Source organism: Cygnus atratus, chromosome 6 (genome assembly GCF_013377495.2).
Source record: "Cygnus atratus isolate AKBS03 ecotype Queensland, Australia chromosome 6, CAtr_DNAZoo_HiC_assembly, whole genome shotgun sequence".
Taxonomy (NCBI): Eukaryota; Metazoa; Chordata; class Aves; order Anseriformes; family Anatidae; genus Cygnus; species Cygnus atratus.
In genome coordinates, this window is record NC_066367.1 from 18,947,846 (window position 1) to 18,971,708 (window position 23,863).

General features: G+C 38.2%; 1 protein-coding gene across 4 annotated transcripts in view; it reads right to left on the bottom strand.

Moving 5' to 3' along the window:
- Positions 1–5,893: 5,893 nt before the first annotated feature.
- The window catches only part of ITGA6 (integrin subunit alpha 6), a 108,301-nt gene continuing 90,331 nt past the window's right edge, over positions 5,894–23,863 (bottom strand). For 2 of the 4 annotated variants that reach the window (XM_050711387.1, XM_035568045.2), the window contains exons 7-25: positions 23,442–23,635; positions 23,227–23,315; positions 22,294–22,421; positions 20,516–20,611; positions 19,935–19,996; positions 18,093–18,250; positions 17,053–17,208; positions 16,234–16,349; positions 15,322–15,511; positions 15,154–15,237; positions 14,874–14,953; positions 14,639–14,716; positions 14,439–14,541; positions 13,233–13,406; positions 12,160–12,258; positions 11,718–11,828; positions 11,536–11,634; positions 11,073–11,198; positions 5,894–7,990 (exon numbers count right to left, since the gene is read on the bottom strand). In XM_050711387.1, the coding sequence (XP_050567344.1) occupies positions 7,832–7,990; positions 11,073–11,198; positions 11,536–11,634; positions 11,718–11,828; positions 12,160–12,258; positions 13,233–13,406; positions 14,439–14,541; positions 14,639–14,716; positions 14,874–14,953; positions 15,154–15,237; positions 15,322–15,511; positions 16,234–16,349; positions 17,053–17,208; positions 18,093–18,250; positions 19,935–19,996; positions 20,516–20,611; positions 22,294–22,421; positions 23,227–23,315; positions 23,442–23,635 (2,302 nt within the window). In that variant the 3' untranslated portion in view covers positions 5,894–7,831. Of the gene's footprint in view, positions 7,991–8,332; positions 9,049–9,527; positions 9,658–11,072; positions 11,199–11,535; positions 11,635–11,717; positions 11,829–12,159; positions 12,259–13,232; positions 13,407–14,438; positions 14,542–14,638; positions 14,717–14,873; positions 14,954–15,153; positions 15,238–15,321; positions 15,512–16,233; positions 16,350–17,052; positions 17,209–18,092; positions 18,251–19,934; positions 19,997–20,515; positions 20,612–22,293; positions 22,422–23,226; positions 23,316–23,441; positions 23,636–23,863 lie in introns of those variants that run through there. The other 2 variants (XM_035568055.2, XM_050711386.1) reach the window with 2 other exon arrangements.

Here is a 23,863-nt window from a genome sequence, read left to right on the forward strand (position 1 = left end):
TGAGCATTCCTGATAAAGTCACTGCGACTTAGGTATTGAGTCCTGCAGTTCCTTGTGGCGCAACGAGCAGTGTGGTGGCGGGCTGGGTCCTGTGTCACTTGCTCTTTTTGTTGTGGATACTTGCATTTGGCCCACGAACTTACCCTATGAAATCAGCTCCTAAACATTGCTTGATCTCCTTTAAACGTGCCTCGTACCTGCAGCTTGTCCATGACTGGTAGTGGGGATGGAAGTCTAATGGTCTGTGCTAACAGAGGAATCGTTGTGTTACTTGTGTCACATTAATTTGCTCAGCGTGTTGTTGGATTGCTTGGAGCTGTAGAAAGATCATCATGAATTATTGGCTTTTTTTGTTGTTTTGCTGTTGCATTGTAAATACAGAAAACGTACTGATTCAGTTTTCCTCCAGAGGCAGTTTTCTGAGCAGTAACTGCACCAGTAATAAGTGAGAATAGAGCAGTGGCTCAGGGTCAGACTGCTTCACCTGGTTTGTAGTACCTCCATCTCGTACCCAGAAAAGAACGGCTTGCTCTGTTCTGGCTGGGGGTGGTGGCTGGCGGGGCAAGTCAGCAACTTCTCTGTCTCTGCAGATCGTGTACAAATACTGGTCACTAATGTTTATTGCTGTAGTGCTGCCTGTGGGCCCTCCTCAGGAACATCAAATAGTAGCTCATGCTTCTCAAGCTTGTACTAATTTGGGACACCTGCTTTGCCTATTAATTGCTGTGTTTAGAACCACCTGATAATGGTTTCAGCTGTGAGCCAGCTGTAGTTTAAAGCAGTGCCTACAGGCAGCAAGCTGGGTATTTGTGAGGTGTTGCAATTGCTTGTGGTGGTCCTGGGCTGGCTTCGTCTTTTCTATGTGCGTGTTGCTGCCTGGATGCTTGGTGTGTCACCGTTGTGGGCATGCTGTAGGGACCTGGCTGCTGCCTGCTGTGTCATGGGATGTCGGTCCCTGGCCAGGGGACATGGTAAAGGCTGTCAGAAGCTAAATGCATCCTTTCGCTGGGTGAGCTGGAGCCCGTTTACATTCTCACTGATATAAACAGCGAGCGCTTCTGTCCAGGGAAATCGTGTCGGGTAAGCGATGACAGAAGTAACTGGGGGTAAATCTTAAATGCTGTGTTTGGAGCAGAATCCCCTATCTATCCTCCCTTTCTACCTAAAGTTTTTTTTCTTGGTCTTTAAAATACTGATTGGGTACCAATCCATGGAAGCGTCTTCTGTTAAGGTATCAGAGAAGTCCCTTGGTTTGTTCAGCCCAGAGCAGAGCAGGCTGAGGGGAGGCCTCATGGCGGCCTGCAGCTCCCTCACGAGGGGAGCAGAGGGGCAGGCGCTGAGCTCTGCTCTCTGGGGACAGCGACAGGACCTGAGGGAATGGCATGGAGCTGGGACAGGGGAGGGTCAGGCTGGGTGTTAGGAAAAGGTTCTGCACCCAGAGGGTCGTCGGGCACTGGGACGGGCTGCCCAGGGCAGTGGTTGCAGCATTGAGCTGCTGGAGTTCAAGGAGCATTTGGACAATGCTCTCAGACATAGGGTCTGATTTTTGGGTGGTCCTGTGTGGGGTCAGGAGTTGTACCTGAGGTTTCTTTTGGGTCCTTTTCAACTTGGGATATTCTGTGTTCCATGATCTTGAATTTTCTCTCTTTTTTTTTTTTTTTTTTATCTTTTTTCACTCATTGATGATCTTTTGGGGGCTTTCTCTGATCTGATCCAGTGTGGCACTAACTGGAGTTCTTATGTGCTAGTTTCTGTAAATGCTTAAGCAAAGCAAAAAGAAGAAAGGCATTATTTTTGTCATTTGGCATTTTTCTAGTCCTCTGTTCCTTCTTGTTGGTGTTCCTGAAATCATAATACACCTGGATCCACAATTCAAATGGGATAGAACAAATCAGATTTTAAAATAATTGAAAACATAGTGTTTAGTTTTAACCTAAGTAACTGCCTTTTTTTTATTTCCTTCCAACTTCAATTTAAAATTTAACATGGCATTTAAGATTTAATAAGGTAATTGAAAGCAGATCATTCTTGCAGGGTGTTCCAGAGAAAGATTTTTTTTTTTGGTTTGCTATGGTCATACAGTAAGTGACTCCTTACTGGAAGTCACTGTTCTTGGTTGCTGCATGTATGGCTGCTTTTTCTTTCCTTCTTCCGAAATAGCTACATCATAGGTTAAAAAGTAAAATAAAACCCAAAACTATGCATACCTGTGCCTTGAAACTTAAAGAATATCTCTGTCTTTATCTTTTTATCGTTTATGTGCTTTGCTACGATGCCTTCTGGTGTGTCTATTTGCGTTGCTTTGCTCTGTGCAAAGGTTTGTCTTTGTTCTTAGGTTTTTGGCAATAAGTTTACTTGCTTTTGCTATGTTAGAAAACTTTCACAGGATTGCACTGGTTTGATGTGGCTTTCATCTCTTTCTTTTTTTGCAGTAGCAGAAATAAAAATATATAAAAAAAATGGGAATGAAGTTGATATGTAGTGGCTTCCGCATGGGTTTGTATCAAATTACAGTAGGCTTAAGAGGAGCATACAGATATTTGCGTATTCTTATCAAGTGTGTAATTAAACTTGGGAGTTTGTGAATTTCTGCCATGTACAAGTTCATGTGACTCTAGATCAGAAGACAGATGGGGAAATTGTAATTGATTATCGTGGATGGCTTCTCTTCTGTAGGGAAAACATAGCTGGTAGTGAATTTGAGCGCTAACTTTTTGTGAGAACAGGAGGAGCGAAGCCTCACTGTGTGCTGCGGTGCCGCTCCTCTGTTAGCCACTGCCAGAGGTGAGGTGGCGGCTGCGAGGGATCAGCGCTCAGTGCAGGCGGGCTCTCGGTGCCGTGCAGTGTTTCTCCCTGCTGGTATGCAACCAACCGCAGGCAGTCCAGCGAGTTGGCCAGCAGTGGTGCACTTCTCACCTCTGGCACTGAGTGGTTGGCTCCCTCTGCTTCAAGAAACCAGTCCTGTGCTGCTGAAATGTCCCATAAGCACGTCTTCTAATCTGCTTAGCAGTTGCATTATTTCAGATGCTCATGGCAAGAACATGTGACTCTTCTGCCCCTTCCTCCCCTTTCCCGCAAAGCTACTGAGACTGAGAGATATGAGGAAATAAGTAGTGCTGTGTATCGATGGCAAGGGAGTGTACGTTGTTCTGGGATGATTCTTAAGAAGCAGAGGTGACTGCAGCCTCTGTCTGTCTTCTAGCATCTTTGAGGTTGGTACTGCCATGAAAAGTTGCTGCTGCAACATAGGTTTTGTAGGGAAAACGAAGCGGGAATGGGCCTCCCTCTGAGGGCCTGGAGCACCTGGTGTGGAGGGGAGGCTGGGGAAGGGTTCTGTGAGTGCATGTAATAAATACCTGGCGAGGGGAGCGAGTGAAGGGAGATCCAGGCTCCTCGCAGGGCTGGCCAGTGACGGGGCCAGAGGCAAGCGGCACAAAGTGGCCCGAGGGAAGTTTCTGCTTAAACGTAGGAGAGCTTCCACTGTGAGGCTGCTCAAAGGTTGCTCGGAGAGGCTGTGGCCTATTTGTCTCTGGAGATGTTTAAAGACTGGTGTGGACCTGAGCAGCCTGCGCTAGCTGACTGCGTTGAGCAGGGGTTGGGTGGCTGACCTGCAGGAGTGCCTTCTGACCCCTGTGCTGCCAGGTGGGGATTCAGAGCCCCTGCCCAAGTGCCCTGGCTCAAACCCGGCTGCTGCAGAGCACAGCCACAGTCAGCCTGAGGGCTGGAGAAGGCAGGTTTGCTGTGAAGCCTGGAGAATTTTGCTTGGGGAAGATAGTCATGAGGAGGACTGTGCTGAGCTGTCATGCCTCCCTTGCATTCCTTGCCTAGCAAAAAGTAGTGACTTTGGATTCCAGACAGGTTGGGGGGGGGAGGGGGGTTTATAAAATAATAATAATAATAATAATGCATAATATAACTATGAATCCAGGACCTCAGAAGATGAATAGATCTTCAGATATGTCAGAGGTCTGAAGTTAAATAAATACAATGAAGCAACTGTTAGCAGAGGCACCAAAGAGGAATGTGCTGCTCAGTTCTTGTTTTCAGGCATGCATTTGCTAGCTGGAAAGCCAGAAGTGTCCACAATGTTCTAGCTCCAAGCAGGGCTGTGTTTACCTGGTTAATCACGGTTTGTCCCCATGGGTATTGCAAACCAGCTGCTGGCACAGTCACCTACTCTGTGCGGGGATAAGTGATTTCAGTCGTGTGTGTGTAAGCAGCTTTCAGGTTCTGTGCATTCTGGGCTGTTGGTTTTTGGTTTTGGTTAAGATGCACTGCCGCAGTGACAGCTAGCTCGGCGGTGCGGGTGTTTTAGTGCCTCCTTCAAAAGCTTACACTTTGGCTTGTGTTGGAGCACCCTGTTGCTTCTCCTCTCCCACATATGAAGTCCCTTTCATAGTCTGTATTACGCTGTCATGGCCCCAGCTACTGAAAGCGTCTCTTGTAAGCTGTGTCTCCTGTGCTGTGGCTCTTATGTATGTGAAGGTTTACTTGAATTCTAGTAGTGTACCTTAGGCTATATAGTGTGCATATATATATTATATATACATACTTTATATATACACACACCTTAAATATATACCCACACTATATATCTAATATATATAAAAACATGTATATTAGGCCTTATATATCTGTATATACTTTCATATATTGTACATATGTACTAGCATAAATACTATACACATATACTACTATATATATATATGCCACTGTACTATAGTATATTTAACCTATACATAGCATATATATTATGACTATATAGAATGCTAATAAACTGTGATGCTTTCATATACATTTATATGTGTATGTATAGTGATAACTGAGTCAGCCTTACAAAGACCTCAGCTTTATCTTATTTTCTGCGACCCGAAGAACACTCGTGTACGCTGTGTTGGCACGGCCACACTGCCCACATCGTTGTCTGGTGCTGCCGTGCTGTCAAGGTCTGTGTGTTGACAGGCACTGTCCTGGCTTCCTTCCACAATCACGCTGATCCACAAGAGGTTAGTGAACTGGTCTCCCAGTCCATATTTAGTCTTGCTGCGGACAACTGTTTGTGGTTTTAGTTACGTAAATAATTGTTTAATAAAGGCCAGCTGTTTCCGCATCTTTGACATGCTCTGAGATCTAGCAGCACCTTCTAGCACCTAGTCCTAAAAATTTCATGTTGTAGCAACAAACACAGTTTTTTTTATTATTATTTAGAATGTATCCATCTAACTTTATCTTCAGGGCTTGTTGCATTGAAAGGTATTTCCTTTCAGCAGATGAAAGCAAAGCATCCTGTAAGGTTAACATCTTAAATATACAATATTGGGTTTCTTTTGATATTTTTTTTCCTGTGTCTTTTTGGCTTTTCTGTTTTTCTGTTGTTGTTGTCTGTACCTTGCAACCATGTAACTGACTGTCAGTAGCAAACTTCCACTGCTAGGTACAGCTAGTTGTGTCAAATCCTTGGCTGGTTTGGGAGAATGCATCCATTTCCCCTGCTTAGCAGATGGCAGCTGCCAGGAGACCGCATGGAAGGGCAGGGTGGCAGCCTGTCTCAGGCACCCCAGCTGTGTGACAGAGAGGGGAGCTCGGCCGCATGCGGCTGATGCTTGGTGCTGTGCCCGTGCCACTATGCCAGGCTCGTGGCCTGGCTGCTGTGGGTGCTGGCACCTGCAGCAAGCATCAGCGTGCCTGTGAGCATGAGATTGTGCGCTATCTTCTGCAGCTGTCTTATCTACCCCTCTGCATGAGGGAGGGCAGTGAGGAGTTATGGCAATATTTAGAGTGAGATCATTTGTTAAAGTGTGCAACTTTCAGCTTGTTCTTCTAATGTACTAGTGAACTTAGGTATGGCTATCTCATGTAATTGCGATGAGAAATAACTATTACCAAAACAATGTTTAATTAAAAAAATTTTATTTCACACTTCTATACAAATATCCACAGGTAATTTTTAATCATGGAATGATGCAGCATTGCTAGCTGGTATTAAAAAAGAGACAGTTTGAAAAAAAGTATACCAGTGACATGACTTATTTCTAACAACTTTAAGTTTAACACTGCGGAGACGTTCATGTTCTTGAGGGCGGGCCGTAATCTGCTTTCAAATCAAAGGCTACAGTAGTCACTGTCAAGCTTCTTAGCACCTGATTAGCCTGTCTAATGCTGCTGAGCCTTTCAGCAAATAAGCTAGATTTTAAAAGGTCAAAAATTGGTTAACAGCTAAATACATATTTTAAGTGTTCATAAAATCAGGGTGACAACAGACTGAGATCACTTAGTGGGAGGAAGAAGAGTCTACTAAATTAATCCTCTTTCTATAATGTTAACACTTTAGGTGACCATACCTTCTAAAAAGGTATTTTCAAAGTTGGTAGTAAAAATAAGATACCTGACAACTGCCCTCTTAGCAGGTTTTCACCCTATGAGGGCAAAAAGTACCAAGAGGTTTTTGCATAGTTCAAATTACTAGCAATTAACATGCCTACTTTTTGAGCATAGTTGTTTTACACTGAATAAACAAACTAATCTTCATCCTTAGATAGTACCAATGCTTTAGAACATGGGTTTAAAAAAAAAGTAAACTCTTTAAATAGCTTTATCAATTATGTTACAACAATTAGATTACTGATAAGCACAATATTGTGACTCTACTCTTACCAACATTCAGGTATTCAAGAGTATTCAGTAGTCTCAAAGAGGATCAGCTCAGATCCTCATAGTTAAATTAGGCATTTACAGCCTCCTTCAAGTGCTACATAACAGTTGCAGTAGTCAACACCTTTTGCCAAACAGGAAATCCTTATGAAGCTGGAAAGTTGTTTCCAGAGAACTTCTTACTACTTCCAGTAAGTATAAAACTGTATCTAAAAACCCTACTTATGCTTGGTGTCCAAACTGTAAAATAGTCTGAAGTTAATATACAAATCATATTACAAGACCTGATAATTCTTATTAGGTAAAGTTATAAGTATCAGGAAAATAAGACTCCACATACATCACTGGAATAAATATTTACATTTTTGGAAAGTATTGGCACCTTCAGTTATTTATTAAAATGCAGTGAAAGTCTCAGGTCTCGTCATATGAAGTTCATAAACACAGTGGTTTGAAGGTTCAGTTAAGTCTTTGGCCTAACAGTTAGACAAAGACAATGATTTGTAACAAAAATAAATATCAAAATGACTGAAATATATATATACAAAAAGTACATCTAATATTCAAGCCTCTTTTAAAACAAAACAAAAAAACCTGTGTATATTTGTTGTGAGCAATATTCACACATTCAGATCTTAAAAATCAAGCAACGTGACCTATTGCACGTATAACTTAAGGTAATGCTTTTTGTGAAGCCCTAACTACTGCAGTAGGCGAAGCACGTGACTAAAATAGATTTGCAGGTCTTCGGATTATACTCAAACAATGTTAAGGCCACTGCATGTTTATAATAACTTATGCATTGAGGGAAGGATGGAGAACAACCTATGTTGACCTTAACCATGCATTCCTTGCATTCCCAGGAAAATTAGGATCACAGGAAAGGTCTGCCATAGTGGTTTTGTATATTTTGTAGAAAAGAGCCCAACTCAACACAGTATTTCCTAAAGTCTGAGTTAGATTTGAAGGTAAAAAAGAGGCAGAGTAGAAATTAAATAATGCAAATTAAAGTCCGTTGAAGCAATTTTAACTGTGCAAACAAAAGCCTCAATATAAGTAGTAGTATCTACAGCCAAACGGTGAAGATGTCCATAGTGTTCATACGTCTAACTCCATGAGTACTCCATAAATGGCAACATTTAATTTCTATCTGAACTTTGTAGAGGGAAATGAGTTTTCCCTAAGAATAACTTTCATTCTCATTCCATTTTGTGAACCACTGTTTTGTCTCAAGATCTTTGCATATCCCGTCTTTGATCTCTCGCTCTTCTTTTCGAATTCTTACAGCATGATATCGGGGGACACTGTCATCGTACCTGGAACGCTGGAAGAACCCACACTGGGGCCAAGAAAAAAAAAGAAGCGGTTAGGTTTAAGTTGCCATGAGAGTACTACAACTAAATTCTTCTTTTGCACAGACTTACAGGTAAGAAAATTGAAAACAAAAAGATGTAGGCAAAAATGCACTGAGTCTTCCTACAAAGTTATTCATTCGTATAATGAGAAATATTTATGCTAAACAAAGATGTAAATGCAGTTCAGGAAAGCTTGCTTCTCCTGATTCAAAGGTAGGTATGTACTTCATAATCTTCCTGTATGGTGACATGATTTACCATAAAACCTATAGAAAGATTTCCAGGGCCTTCACGAAAAGTTACATTAGGGCTTTTTTTTTTTTTTTCAGAGCACCATCACAACTGTAGTCACCTGAACTAACTACACATATGCAGTATTAGAACATGAGTCTTGCTTAATACGTCTGGTGCAAAACAGATATAACTTGAAAGTTTTGTAGTATGTCCTGACACAAGTCTCCCTAGATAGAATATAGTATAAGGTTGGTTGGTTGTTTTTAATTCAAAGCTACTATAAAAACAGTTGTTTTTTTTAAACTATTTAAGAATGTACTAGAATTAATTTTCAAAATAAAATGGAGTTTTGGCCACAGTGGTACAGAGGTGATAACTAGTAGAAGACACTCGACATGACGTGCTTATGGGTTGCCGAAGTCAAGATTAAAAGGTAAGAGACATTGTGTCATCTGGCTGTCATTACATATTACTAGAAAAAAGAAAGTGGCAAGGTTTTGTTCACAGTATTTGAGGTGGTAGGATTTTGGGTTTGTTGTTGTTTTTTTCCAATCTATTATAATTTAAGTGGGTATATATTAAAAAAATAAATTGAGGCACAGACCAAATTTTTTGGCCATCTCTTAGTGAAGATTTCATACACACAGTTTTGATAGATTTTGGTTAAGAATTCCTCCCCCAATCCCTCATGTCAAAGCATCTTTAATTAGTATCCTGTACATGCATGTGTTCTCTTAAGTTGAGTGAAGGTCGCTAGAAGCATAAATGGTCATGCATCCTAGTAGCTTCAGCAGAGAAAAGTTTCTACCTAGAAAAGTATAATGTAGAATAGAAGGAAAAAAGGTTGTTTCCACAGCAATTACCTTTTCTTTATGAAAACCCCTTTCATTAATGAGCAACGTGTATTTTTAAGCATGCGCTAAAGGTTAATAAAGCAAGTTTATATTCCACATAGTTTAGCTTTAAGTATTAACTCTGCAGTGTTGATTACCACCTCTAAAGCTTAAAAACTAATTTGTACTGTTAAAACATCAATTCAAAAAAAGACTAAAATCCATTGCAACAGATAAAGATGTTTTCTAAAGAAAAAGCTTTTTTCGACCAAGATAAACACCTGTGTTTATGTGCACCAAAAGGTGAATATCTATTAATAGAACAAGCAAGCAAGTACTGATAGTCTGTAATCCAAAAGTTAATAGAACATAAGTAGCAAAAGCTTCATCGTTAGCCACCGCAACCATAGCATGTGCCACCATAGCTAAAAATTAAAAAAATATCATCAATTACCAATTACAGAAGTAGATCAATACTACGCATCAGAAGTAAGCCTCTCTTTATCAGATGGCTGAGCATGGATCTCAGCCTTGTGATATGTGGCATCATAATGATCTTTCTTATTTCTCTTGAAGAAACCACACTACAAGGAAGCAAGGTATTTAGTCAATTTTTGTGGACTGGAAAAAGTTAAAACTATTAAAACTGGCTTAAATAACTGATCTATCTTTTCATAATCTCTTCACGGGATTGTTGTCTGAAAAGAATCACAAGAAAACTCTCAGCTCTATCTAGATTTGAGAATTTTGGGGACTAACTTAATCTGTGAAATAGAATAATCTGGGATAAGGAATATTATTTTGATAATATTTGATTAATTTTTAATACATTTTTTTTTTAAGAAAAGCTACTATACAGTGTATTTGTAGCAACTAAAACTGTCTGTGAAGAGCAGTAAGACATCTATACAGAAACCAGTTTATGGACTACTGCACAGGGTAAATAAAAGAACAAAAATATGGGTTCCTGATTTTACCTATACAACACAAGCATGTCTTATACTGAGCCATGCAATTGTCTATGATGTACCATGTTTGTCCTTCATAACATGGCTCAGTGTTTGTCATCGAAAGAAGCATTTCACACTGTGTGTGAATGCATGCATTTTCATGTGCAGTAGAAGACTAATATGTATAACCTAACAGCCCACACAGAGCATTAATTGTAATTCATTAGAAAGATTTGTAGCAGAGGCTGGGCATTTTTTGGAAAGAAGGAAGTCAAGTATCCTCTGAGAAGTAATCTGTAGCAAACAGTAAGTCTTCAACAAAGCCACAACTGCTCCAGTGACAGACAGGATATTCCTCTTCACCCATTCTTTCTTAATAAAATTCTCCCATCCCATAGCAACAGTATTAACTGCCTACAACAGTAAATAGTAAGAATAGAAGAACTACTCTGTTATACTTGGAACCATAGTTAGTTATGGAAGTGCCAAAGGTAGTTAGAAAACTAGGTACTTTTTTTTCTTATGCAAATTGTTAACTTTTAGTTTTAAATATTTATTCCTTCAGGGTTTCTAAGATAAGCAGCCAATACTAAAGAAATTGAACAATACATTTGGCTATTTTTGCACATTTTGGTTATTTTCATCTATGTCTTTAATGGTATTTCTAATGTTATGAGAACAAAGTCCTGTTAAAACACTGGTAGAGAGTTCACAGTTTTACACGTAACGACAGAAGCCCCAGTTATTATCCATCCATATTAATGTATCTATTAAGTCTCTGGCCATTCTTATGAAGCTTTGTCTAGACCTCAAAAAAACTTCCTTTCAAGGATCTGGAAACAGAAAAAATTCTTATCAACTACATCAACAAGTCTTCTCTCATGACCATTCTTACTCCAAATGTTACTAAAATGATAGAAGTAATGTACAGTTTAGGCCATTTTGCTGTCTTTTGGGTCCTAAATGCAAAGCAAAAATGCTTAATTAGTTTGCTACTTTGTCATCTGTACAGCAGGACATGTGAAATAACCAGATAACTAAAAACTTACCTTCCATAGCAGGAATACCAGCAGTGCAAGCATCAGTATTCCAGCAAAAATAGCCACTGCAATGATCCACCAAGGCACTCCTGTATAAAGTGCTACTGGTTTTGCAGGAAAGACAGTGACACGCACCTAAAGGAAAGAAAGTATGTGAAGATGAGCATTTCAAAAGCATCCAAGTTTAAGATAAAGCTGCAATTTATACTTTTATTTTCTTTTTCTGACAAGATGTGTTCTCTCATTTGCAAAATGTTTTTGGAGAAAAAGTTCCTATTGGTATCATTTCAATATGGTAGTGAATTTTGTCAATGTAATTAAAATGTGAAAAGGTTTGTTAATTCAAAATTCAATTAGAAATCTAATCTATTAGATAGATTTGTTTTAAAATAGTTTATTTTTTTCTAGTCTTTGAGATAAGCTGGAAACATAACAAACATAACCTATGGCTAGCATTAAATGCTGAACCTACCTGAGCAATTTCATTTGTGAGTTTAACATTCTTAGCTGCAGCAGGAACACTGATTGAGGCTCTAACAAGAATGTCTAGGTAGTTCATTTTGGAGTATTCCTGTTCCAAAATAAAGTACAGTTATTAAACATATAACAGGAAAGAACTCTAATCTTTCAAAAATGGCAGGTAAGAGGACTTACTTCTACAAAAGTACTGTTCCACAGTCTGGAACGCAGCAAAATAGATGCCTTGCTGTCAAAACCCTTCAGGGGACATTTTATGTCCACACACCGTGCGTTCACATTGCAGTCCTGCAGTTAAAAATTTCTACATGTAAATAAAAACATCTTCACAAATTGTTAAACTGTCCCCTTCTCCACCAAGATTTAAAATTGGATTATATGCATCATGTTTATGTACAAGATCCAAAATCTGTTTGTACCAACAGCAATGGGAAAGTAATCACATTTCCATATAGATAGCCATGCAGAAATTCTTTTGTAGTTCCCTCTCTATCAGTAGATAATACAGAAGAAATAAACTGGAGAGAGATTTTCTTTCACCCTGCCAAACTCCAAAAAGCCCTGTTAGGAGTGGAGCAGGAGGTATCCAACAAGGCCAAAGTTAATGCAGTATGCTTACCAAGGTCTTATACTTTCTTTCTGAGAATAAAGAAAATGCTTTGCTGTCTGTAATCTGCTTCTCTGCCACCTCACGCTTTCTCCTGGAGTTATGGGATTCCTTGGTGAAAAAAAAGTTTTACTATGTTATCATACATTTGTCTTAATTCTATTCCCCCATACAAGCACAAACACAGAGTCTGATTTTTTTGTTCCAAGATCAGCACAAGTGACTTCACTATATAAACCCTATTTACATATATTCATCGTTAACAACAGAATCACAAAAATTTGAGATTAACCAAGAAAAGGTTAACTGCCTTCTTTGACAGGTCAATGGGTTTTTAGACTTATAAAACTTTTAATGTTGTTTCCATTTTTGTTCTATATATATGGCATTAATGTTACTGTGCTAACAGAGTAAGAGGTGATGTGATCAGTATGATGCATTTTTAACTGCATATTAATTACTTACTAAAAGTTTTATTAACTAATATAGTGATCAAGAAACTGACAAAATGGGTTTAAAATGGGTTTCCATGTACGAAGTTTAATGGTGAAAGTTACAACTTCTCCCAAGTGACCTTGAGATTATATGAGAAACAATGAAAATGGGGCTCAAGGTTTAGAAAAAATCTTGCTAGGTAGACATAAAGGACTATGAAACTCTTGCTTCAGAAATTGCTTTTAGCATATTTCTTCTAAGCAATTAAATGTATTTACAAGCTCTTTCAAAAAAGTACATGGATTTCCCTCGGGTTGGGGAGATGGTTGCTGTCTTTCTTCCATGCAAGAACACAGACTTCAATAATGTTGATGATGTGTTGAAGCTAACAGGAATTTCATCCTGCAAAAGTATATGACAGCAGTGCCCACTGCAGCTACAGTCACCATGAGATAGCAGCTGTCCTGTAGCTTACCTCATCAGCTGTTATATGAAGTTTCCTCATAAGGTTAAGAACACATTGTTTGTGCTTTTGGCCATCTCAAGAAAAAAAAATAGTTCTGGAGGCAAACTCTTACACCTTACTATCACAAGCTATGGTGCTTTAATATTGTACTTATTAGTGAACAGAAGAAGGTAGGGTAACTTACTGCAAGATGCAAAGAATTGATTTCATTCTGTGGTTGACAGGAGACTCTTTCCAAGCCTTTGGAATCTATTTTCATCAAATACAGCAGCCATTTGCCATTACTAATTTCTTTTGGCCACTGGATGTCCAGGGAAGCTGTACCAAATGTTTTCAGTGGCCTGCCCAAGTTAGTTACCTGTTAAAATAAACATTCTTTAAATTGTTTTAAAGGGGTTTTGTTTGAAAATCAATCACTGTTACTGACTTTGACAACTTTTAAGCATGCAGATAACAGGAAATTTAAAAGCCACTGAAAGACGGTTGAAACAGAGCATAACGACAAAAGCGTATAGTAAAACTAACACACTTGAATGGCAACTAATACTGAGCTTGATTATAGCAAGACTAGAATTCCCTAACATTAACTTTAAGCTGTTGATTTCTGTCTTCATGTAAAACAACAACCGCCCTTTATTTTAAGAACTAAGAAATCATTTTAGTTACGTAACTGAGGCAAACTGAAAGTTTATGAGGAACTCTGACACAGAAAGATAACCAACTCCCACTGAAGTAGTTTGGGAATTGTTTCCCAACTTTTTTTTTTTCTTTCTTAGTGTTATTGCTTATGATAGCAAGTTCTAAAACAGATTTTCTAACTGCTTCAACATTAATCCTGTAATTAAATACACAGGTGGAGAAGTAAATGAAGGATTTAACAGAGATGGATTTCCGGAGAATAATCCTAACAAACTACAAATAAATACAGAAGGGCTTGAATTAATGAAAAAGCAATTCACTTCCAGACACACACAGATTTCACAGAACCAGAATCCTTTTGTTCCCCTTCTCCTCAACTTATTAATTAGGCAGAAGACCAAAAGGGTGAACTTAGGCCCACGTGTTCAACATGGCTCCTGCAGTGTCTTCTTGTGCATGTTCAATTCTGCATGCTGTAAGTACACATATTTGCTGTTTGCCTGCATCAGCCAACAGCTGGTCATGTGCAGTTAGACTTCTGGGTTTAAGTTTCCCACCTGTATGGAGTTTATGCTGTATACCTGAATGCACGTGAACTGCTCTACAAGAATGTATATATCCAGCCTCATTCTGAACAGGAAGTCAGGATTGTGGGGCAAGATCCAGCAACTTTTTCAAGTATTCAAACATATAGAAGGAGAAGCTGTTCTTTCGATTAAAATAGCTATTAGAATTAATCTAAATTACTCACTCTGAATTCATATTCTATGAGGTTTCCAATGTTATCTTCAGATTTCATAGCACTTTCACCAATGATGTTACCTCCAAAATATACCTGAGAAGGCTTAGCCACTCTGTTCAGGTGGGGGGTGGAGAGAGGAGAATAATCAGATTTTAATGAAGTCTGCAGCAAAGGTGCTCTGCCCCCCAATCTGGTCTACCAACACTTACCCAGTGAGTGATAAAAACAATTCAAGAACCACTTTAGCACTAGCTGTAATTGTAGTCAAAGTAGTCTGAGTGCTTGTTCTACAACAAAAAGAAAACAGCACTGTTGATTTTATCAATTTAGCGGTTTTCACTTTACTATTAAACTGCTTTTATGTATCAGACCAAATAATTAAAAATATTTTTAACTGTATGTAAAAACAGCACACATGCATATGCACAAAAAAAGAAAACTTACGTCTCCAGCTTCAGATTAATGTCTAAGTCTGTCGTATCAACATTAACTTTAGTGGTACTTAAGATCAGGTAAAATGTTACCTAGACAGGAAAGAACATCCACGAAATATGTAAATATTTTAAGGAAGATATTAACATATGGAGCATTATAGCAACACACTATCAAATTCTAAGGTTAAAAAGACAGACCCAAATCAAATTTCTAGTTATGACACAGAAATTTTGGAAGACTGCAGTCAGGAATCAAATTATGTAATGTGAGTAAAATAGGTGCAACTTACATTGGAGTTTCTCTTGAAAGGATTTCCAAGTTCACAATCTGCTTGAGAACCATTTTGGTTAGCACCACATGTTAGCTGTTTTTCCTGAATAAGTAGAGTATATTTATAAGTAAACATATGCCCAAAGTGTTTAAAAATTTGAGTATCCTTTCTGTTAAAAATACTCACCGGATATCCCCTCATCTCCCTGAATGCAGAATAGGTCAGACTGTCTGGAAAAGTTGCAATTAGTTTAGCTTCGTATGCATCTTCACCATCTTTTTGTGGATTTTTTGCATCAGATGGATTATTAGTCACTGTTATTTCCAGTGCGATGTCTTTCTGATCTTTCAGAACAAGCACTGGCATGCCATTTTCACTGCAGAAACAGAATATACAGGGTTCTGTGCATTAGGAAAACAAATGTGTTTGAAAGTTTGTTTCTTACTGTTGTTTTACCCAAATATAATTCCCTCTATTAATGAAGAACTACTGCAAGAGCATAAACACAAGAATGGTCATAGTTTTTTTGTGGCACACACTGCTAAAGGTTGATTGTTCACAGTAAGTAAACATACTTCCTTTAGGCTTTTTTGTTTTGTTTTTTTTTGATACCTTCTTTCTAGTATCATCAGCCCTCCAAGTAGGAAGGATGCTATGGGGTGTTGGGGGCCTGTTATGGTGTAACAATTTCTCCATTTACTTCTCTATAAGTGATTGTCTTAAGCTACTGGAATGTAGTACATCATGTTGTCATACAATGAAATTTCATCTCAAAAACAGTTAACAGTACCATACAAGAAACTCCTGCTAGGCTGCTTATCATTTCTCCAGTGGTTAGTAACCTTACTCTACATTTTAGCCTAAATCTGCGCAGTTGTAGCCACTTTACATCCATTTGACTCTGTACCACGACTCTTTTTCTAAAGCTCATCCCCACTCCCCCACGTTTGTCACCCTGACAGATCAGTAGTACACAGGACTGTGTTCGCCAGACCAACAGAACAAAGCTGTTCTAACTCCAAAAATAGAATATAAAAGGTATTTTTTTCAGTGCTTGTCAATAATTTGAATTTTAGCAATGCATTAATCAAGGCTTACATTGGTAAATAGGTAAACCTGTCTTCGTTTCCTTCTCTAGTGCAAAACCGGTATTGAAGTTTCAGGTTGCTGTGACATTCATTGTCTTCTCCACATCCTTCTTTTAAGAACTCCACCTAGATAAAACCAAAGCATGTTTTTTGCATGCCACATGATACTAACTTAAAACAGGATTTCTGATGTGCAGTGCATAAAGCATCTACAGGGAACTCAAGAAGTTCCCTGGATAAAGTAAGATTTTAACTTGACTCTACTTCTTGCCTGTCAAGATTTGTTTTTCTTTGTGAGCCCTAGCCCTTGATGCTGATAAATTAAAATTTTATATGTAACTAAAAGGCAGAATTAGATAAAACTTGATGCTTTACCCTTCTAAAAGAGAGGTACACTCCTAATGTGGAAAAACATCCTTAAATCTGATTATTCAATGAGCACTGAGGAAATAAGATCTTTCACCTGAGGTAGGTCATTGATGAGCTCTAATACTGTTAATAGCATCCTAACCATGAAAGAATTAGACTGCACATTATTTGTGATGTTGGATAAGTGTGCACAGCAGGAGATGACAGATTGCCGTTTTTATTCAAAAGTGTGTTTCCTCCTAAATGTGTTGGTAAGGAAAAACAAACAACAGCTATATCATCCTCACTTTTTTACAAAAGAAACACAGGACCAAATTCAGAACATTTTCTAAAAAGTTCTTGACAAAGTGCAAAATATAAGCCAGTAGTTACAAATCCAGAGCCACACAAGTTATTTCCTTAAAGTTCAGTGACTTATCAAAGTACAGATTTCTAAGAAAATATGCTATTGAAGGCTTACTTTTGCGATAGTTGTTTCAGATTCATTTGAATCTAGAATTGGTATAAGATCTGGAAGTGCTTTCTCTTTTCTTGTGGATGATGAGCTAGACTCCAGGCCAGCAATTTCAACACTGACTGATACAGGAATTGGGCGTAGCTTATCTTTTACTATTTCCTGTCAAAACATTTTAGACAGCATAGTTAGCATACAGTGCAGATGAGAAAAAACACTCAAAGATCAGCTTTTGATATACATTTTCAAATACGAAGTAAAGCAACATCTCCTTTGCACCATTTTCCAATATGAAAACTATTCATTATTTAGAAACCCATCATTTTCTAAAAATATTCAAGAACACAAGGGATCCTAGCCCTACTGTCTTCATTTTCTTCTGGCTTCCTGATCTGATGATTTCACTCAGAGTTTACGGGGATTAACAAATGTTAACTCTGGCAAATGAAACTCACTCTACAACAGTAAAATAACACTCTCTCTCTGTTGTGTAGGTCCAAGGTTTTTAATTTCCTATGGTCAAAAAGCAACATTGTAGGCTTATTACTCCTGAGCCACAGATAGAGAATTTGTTCAGCTGTTTGAGTAACGTCACTTTTAGGGGCCATTACAGCAGTAAACTAAGAGTGCATACCAAGCTTTCTTGTCATGCCCATTCATCCTGTCCAAAACCTGTGGCTTGAAATTCTTTTCTTAGCCAGTCACACTATTAAATTCTACAACCACTATTACTGTGTTTTCCAACAACTCTCAGTTTCTGGCATTTGTTCCCTCTCTATTGTTCTAAATTGTTTCAGCTCTATTGACCTCCAGAGAACACTGCAGTGCCTACAACTTTTATTCATGCTTTAAAATAAAGGCAATGGGAAGAAGCAACACATGTGCAGGGAATAGTAAAGTACTACTTAGCTATGGTTTTCTAGTGTTGAAGCCTTATATTGCACGTGATTTTTAGGTTGCATACAAAGGTACCACAAGGCTGAAAGAGCAACATACTTTTCTTTAAATGGGTCTAAAAGCAATAAAAAGTAAATTCTCTGCCTTACCTGCAGTACAAGCTTGGTTGTCACACACTGTTTTGAGTTCTGCCCGTTTAGGGTTGTACTTGCACTGAACTTCTCAGACTGATGGTCTTTAAACAGTACCCTAGAATGCATGCCTAATTGCTTCCTCTCCTTTTCTGCTTCAAATGTATAGTTGATCTCTATATGAAGAAATAAAGTAGTTTGCTATTAAGGAGTACCTTTGCCATATTAAAAAAAAATGGTTTAATAAAGTCACAGAATAGTGCGGGTTGAAAGGGACCCTAGATATCCTCTGGTTCCACCCCCACTCCCTTCCATGGGCAGGGATGCTACCCACCAAATCGGGTTGCCCAGGGCCTCATTCCAACCTGGTCTTGAACACCTCCAGGGATGGAGCATCCGCAGCTTCTCCAGACAGCCTGTTCCAGTGCCTCACTACCCTCTGAGTGAAGAAGTTCCTCCTAACATCTGATCTAAATCTCCCCTCTTTTAGTTGAAAAGCATTCCCCCTTGTCCTATCACTAACTGCCTGCATAATTTCTCCAGGTATGATCTTACCAGCAGCGTTCTAGAAGACTTTTACCCACTGCTGAATTTTACTAATGTTTTCAGTTGTTTACAAAACTTTCTCCACCTGCATGTTTTGTTCCTCTCCAGTTGAGGGCCAGATACCCTGTACATGTCATGTATCTAAAGGAAACTTACGAGGTCCTTTTAGTCAACAAATTCCTGTTGCTTTACTAAAATTCAGAGCTGAGTAAAGCAGCTGTAATTGCTGTTGTAGAGCCAGTAGAGGGCTGAGATTAAAAAAAAAACTTCGTAAATACTCTGACTTGATTCCTTCATTTCTATCTTGTCCCAAACTGCAACTAAGCAGCCAAGCAGGCTTTTGAGGTCAAGGTACATTGTTATTTTAACACTGAAAGCCATAGCCTATAACTTTCTAGCTATGTCTGCTGAGGCAGGGAATACCATGTTTTGATAGATCTGAACTCTGTGTGTCTTTTAAACATCTCTGTATTCGCCAAGCTAATATAGTGTTCCAAGGCTGAGAATAGCACTGAGCATGCCAGGCCTCAGGAACGTGCAGAGGGGCAGGTGTGAGTGGCCTCTTGGGCTGTTGGAAGGTCCAAGACCCTATTCAAGCACATCCTATAGATTTTACAAGTAATTCAGAAACTCAAACAACACAAGAGGAGGAAGAGGCTTGGGCTTAGAATTCTTCTCATTTCCTCTCAAGATCCTACACAGTTTTCTGAAGTGTAGTAACAGCAGCATTGTAACAACTTAAGAGAAAAAACAGGAGACATCAGAAATTGATGCTTTGCATTTTTAACTATATTTATGACACAATCTTCCAGCCTCCTATTAATACAGAGATCTACTATGTCAGCTTGTCAGCTGCTGATTTCCACGACGTTATATAAATGAATACAAAACACTTTTTGTAAGTGCAAGTCCCCAGTGGGAAATAATGCTTATTAATGATATATAAATTGGGCTTTAAAACTATTTTCTAAAGCAGCAGCAGCCTGGAGAGGCAAAATGGTTTTAGTCTGTATGGCAGCCATTTGCTCAATGGCAGTTATGTGACCTAGAAAACTTCAACTGAGTCTTTTACCCACAGAACTTCCTAACACACCAGCATTTCTTTATATGACCCTATGTGCTGCTGTAAATACAGATATCGCAATAACTAATTGTCCTTAGTACTGAGTTGCATTTTAAACCTGACAGTTTGAGATGAGTCACTATAATTTAGGTACTATTCTTTCACGATACTCTCAAGATTTTTATATATATATATATATATATATAAATTAAAAAACCAAAGATTAAAACATACTTGTCTTCAAAACTTACTTATTCGTGGATTTAAATTACTGGGGTTTGCAGTATAATGAAAACATGCTTTCACATCCATCCTGTAAAAAGTGCCAAGAAATTAAAATTAACTTTAATAAGGCATGGTCCAACAGACTGAAAAGTTTTAATAGTCCACCAAATGGTGTTATCACAGTCTTATGACTGTGGTTTTCACACTAGAACTGTCATTTGCTGCTTGCTACACTGAATTACAAAGCAAGGAAAAATGTTTAATGAACAATTAGTAATAATATTTTCTGACATTTGCTTTTACATCTCTACTCATGAGAAATCAGTTCTAGTTAAGATACTTCAATGTTAAGACACCTGAAGTTGTAAGTGGAAAAGTGACATTCATTTTCAAAAACATGCATTGTAAACAGAATGTATTCCACATTAAGTCTTTAGCACTAGTCATGACAAATTCAGAAAGTCAAAATGACCACATGTAGATACATTTGCTTCATCTGCACAACTGTCATATCCCCTCACCTTAATATAGTCACTGTTTTGTGACACATTTTGATGACAGAAAGCTCAATACACCAATATTCCTGATAGAATAATTTTTAAATTACCATATTTCACTAGGATCCTCAGAGTTCCTTTTCTTTAGATCAAGTTTGTCAGGCTGTACTGTAATGCTTTTCATAATGCTTATGACAGGCCGGGATCTTTATTTGGGGGAAAAATGGGGAAAGAAAGGGGAAAAAAAAAAAAAAAAAAAAGGAAAAGTTTCAGTTAAGATTAATGAAATAATTCATGTGAATCCCAGATGCCCTCTATGCCTGCACTAATTTGCAGCAAAGACAAGAAACATGGGTTTTAGCTTTTGCAGTAGTAAAAAAAACAAAACAGCTTAAAGCTAAGCTAACCAAGTCACAAAAAATGACTACAACAGTGAGTAGTAAATGCCTGACAGGGAACAGGATGTATCAATGTACTGTTATGGTTATCATTTTATACACATACATAAAACAGGAAATTCAAAGTGATGGTTCCCATACCAATGATAATTCAGGCCCTGTGAGCAACTGTAGGAACTAAAGTTCATTCAGATTAATGTCCAGAACAGCTCTAATGTGGAGCCTGGATGGCTACGGAAAACAGCATTTTTATTTCCTGACTCCTCTCTGCATGTAGACTGCTCTCATAATTCAGCCGTGCACTTCTCTTCTCCTTTCTTTTTCTTTTTGGAAGGGACAAGAAAATACAGTTTGTATGAATGTATGAATGAGATAATCCTGTTCTCACGGAAGCATCTAGAGGCTGTTTACATTAGAGGCCGAAGAGGCCAGTATGACACCTTACTCTTTTCAGCAGATGTAACTGGGCAACCACTTTCACTGTCAGCATAGACATGGTCAGAATGGACCAATGTTCATTCCACCTAGTTTGTTCTCTTCCACAAGCAATCTGAGTTGCTTTTGTTGGATGCTGTTTCAGTGTATGTACGGGCATTACAATTATCTACACAGATACTATATACCTTAGAGATGGCATCATGAAAAGATTGTAGGAACAATCATTCTGTAGGAACTTTCATTCTGCCTGAAAGGTAGAGTTTTTTCATCCACAAAATTCATATAACCAATTTCAGAGTTTTGCCCCTCTCCTTTGGGGACCTGATAATAACCACCACAGCCTTGAACTTCATGCAGGATTCACAGCTCTAAGGAAGAGGTAGTCTTCCTCCTGCTCATTACCAGTGTTTCAGCTTAACAGTACATTAAAAGAAAAACAGAGGTCTGTAAAGGACCACATCATCATCTTGGTACATCCTAATTAAGGCATGTGCTACAGAAATCCACAAGGATAGTTTCTGCAGGGCTTCCTCAATGCTGTTTCATGGACTCCGCCACAACCTCAGCATGCCTCACATGCATCACTGCTTTCAAATCCTCAGCTGCAGAACTGACATTCTGCTTTGTTTTGTTCTACCTTCAGCAAAGCAGGATTTGATTTATATAACAGCAGCAAGATAAAGCTCTAGCAAATATATCAATTATCTTCTCCTTTCTTAAGGCAAAGGAATTATTTATCGCTCAATTCAGACAAATCAGACATGGACATCCAAGTGAGTTACCACAGGGCAAAACTAAGGTACAGATTTACAACAGACATCAGCACTCCACATTAACTGTCCGCGTTCACCCTCATACCCTGTGTTAATTGTGAAGTAGCTTCTCAATGAGAAAAAGTAACAAACCAGGTTGGGGTATTTTTTTCCCAGAATTTCTAATTTCTAGAATAAAAAATTTACTCCAGGCAAAACAGCTCTTTTGTTATTTCTATGCATTTTGTTTTTAAAAACTAAAAATCTTGGTGTAATTAGTTACAGTCCTGTATATAATACCTGAACACAGATACAGAATCTGAAAGGGAACCAACAGCAATATCAGGGTAGGAATTTTTATCCAGGTCCATGTTTCCAGCAATAGAGTAACCAAAGAAATTGGTGCCTGTTTTTTCACCATCAAGAATCTAAAAAGAGCAAACAGATTGAGGGAATTCAGACATTGAAAAGCTATAAAAGTAAAATACTTAATAATAAGTTAACATCATTGTCTTATAGCTGAGAGAGAGGAGAGAGAAAAAGAAACAAAACCTATATGTTCAGGTAAATTACACTAAAGTTCCAAGATGATTTGCTGTGTATAGAAATTTTGCCTATCTTTTTTTTTAGTACTATTTAGACAGTATAGGCACTCGAAACTAAGTATTCTAGAAAATATTCTTCGAGTATTCCAGAAGGTATAATTAAGTTCCCTTCTCACCTTGCTACCAGAACATAGTGGTCCTCAAGAGGGGAAAAAAAAAAAAAAAAAAAAAAAAAAAAAGAGAAACACTTTTTATTTAAAAACTAAGTGGAAAGTCATGGGAAAAAAAAATGAATAAAAAAATTATCTCCAGAAGAAAAGGAGAAAAATATGTATAGTTATTTTCAAAGCAAAAACTCTCTACTAATGTGATTGTTCTATCTGAATCAAGAGGAAGGAACTATTATTTCAGAAATCCCAGAATTTCTTTTGAAAAAAAAGAAAAAAGACTTATGCATCTATGTATTTTTTTTTCCTTCTCTACATCGATGGACTCTCCCAGAAACAAAACATGAGAAATCAAGAACTCCTAATCCTTCTGGTCAGCAGTACAATCTTTGAAGGGTCCCATAACTTTTCTGCATACCCACCACCCCACTAATAGTAGTGGGAAGGCAGATGATAGATAAGCCCTGCCACTCCTAGTTTTGTGCAAGAGTAATTATGTACAGTAAAAGTTACTTCATTACCTGTGCTGGTTTTGTATTTATTCCATTCTTAGATCCATGATAAATGTATACTTTGCCAGAACCATCATATGGAGCCCCTACTGCAATATCTGTTGAAAATAAGTTACAATATCTAAATAATTCTTTGTGCATTTTACAATTTTGATATAGATGTTCTAAGTCTGGCATTAGCAAAAAAGTCACATACATTCTTATTTTTGTCAATTTTCACTCACCTGGATATCCATCCTGATTAACGTCCCCAACATTTTCAACTGCAAGACCAAACATCGAGTCAGTGGTTCCATTTAAGCGAACAGGTTTTACTCCTTCCCATTTGCCTTGTTGGTTAATGTAGATGTAAACAGCACCACCAATATCTCCACTTCTGTCAAAATACTGTGGGGCTCCAACAACAATGTCTTGCCATCTTAAAAGAAGGAAAAAAAGTGGTGCTTTTACTGAAGAACTGTAAAAGGAAATAGTAAAGACTGTAGTCTCAAGGTCAGCTAGCCAAAGAGCTGCCGAACAATGATTAAAAAGCACAAACTATTTCAGCAGTATCAGATGGCAGCAGATCTACTGAGGCTGCAAGCAGGCTATACTCCCTTTGTGGCATACAAGTGTCTTCTCCTTGGGCCTTCTTTGGGTATGAAAT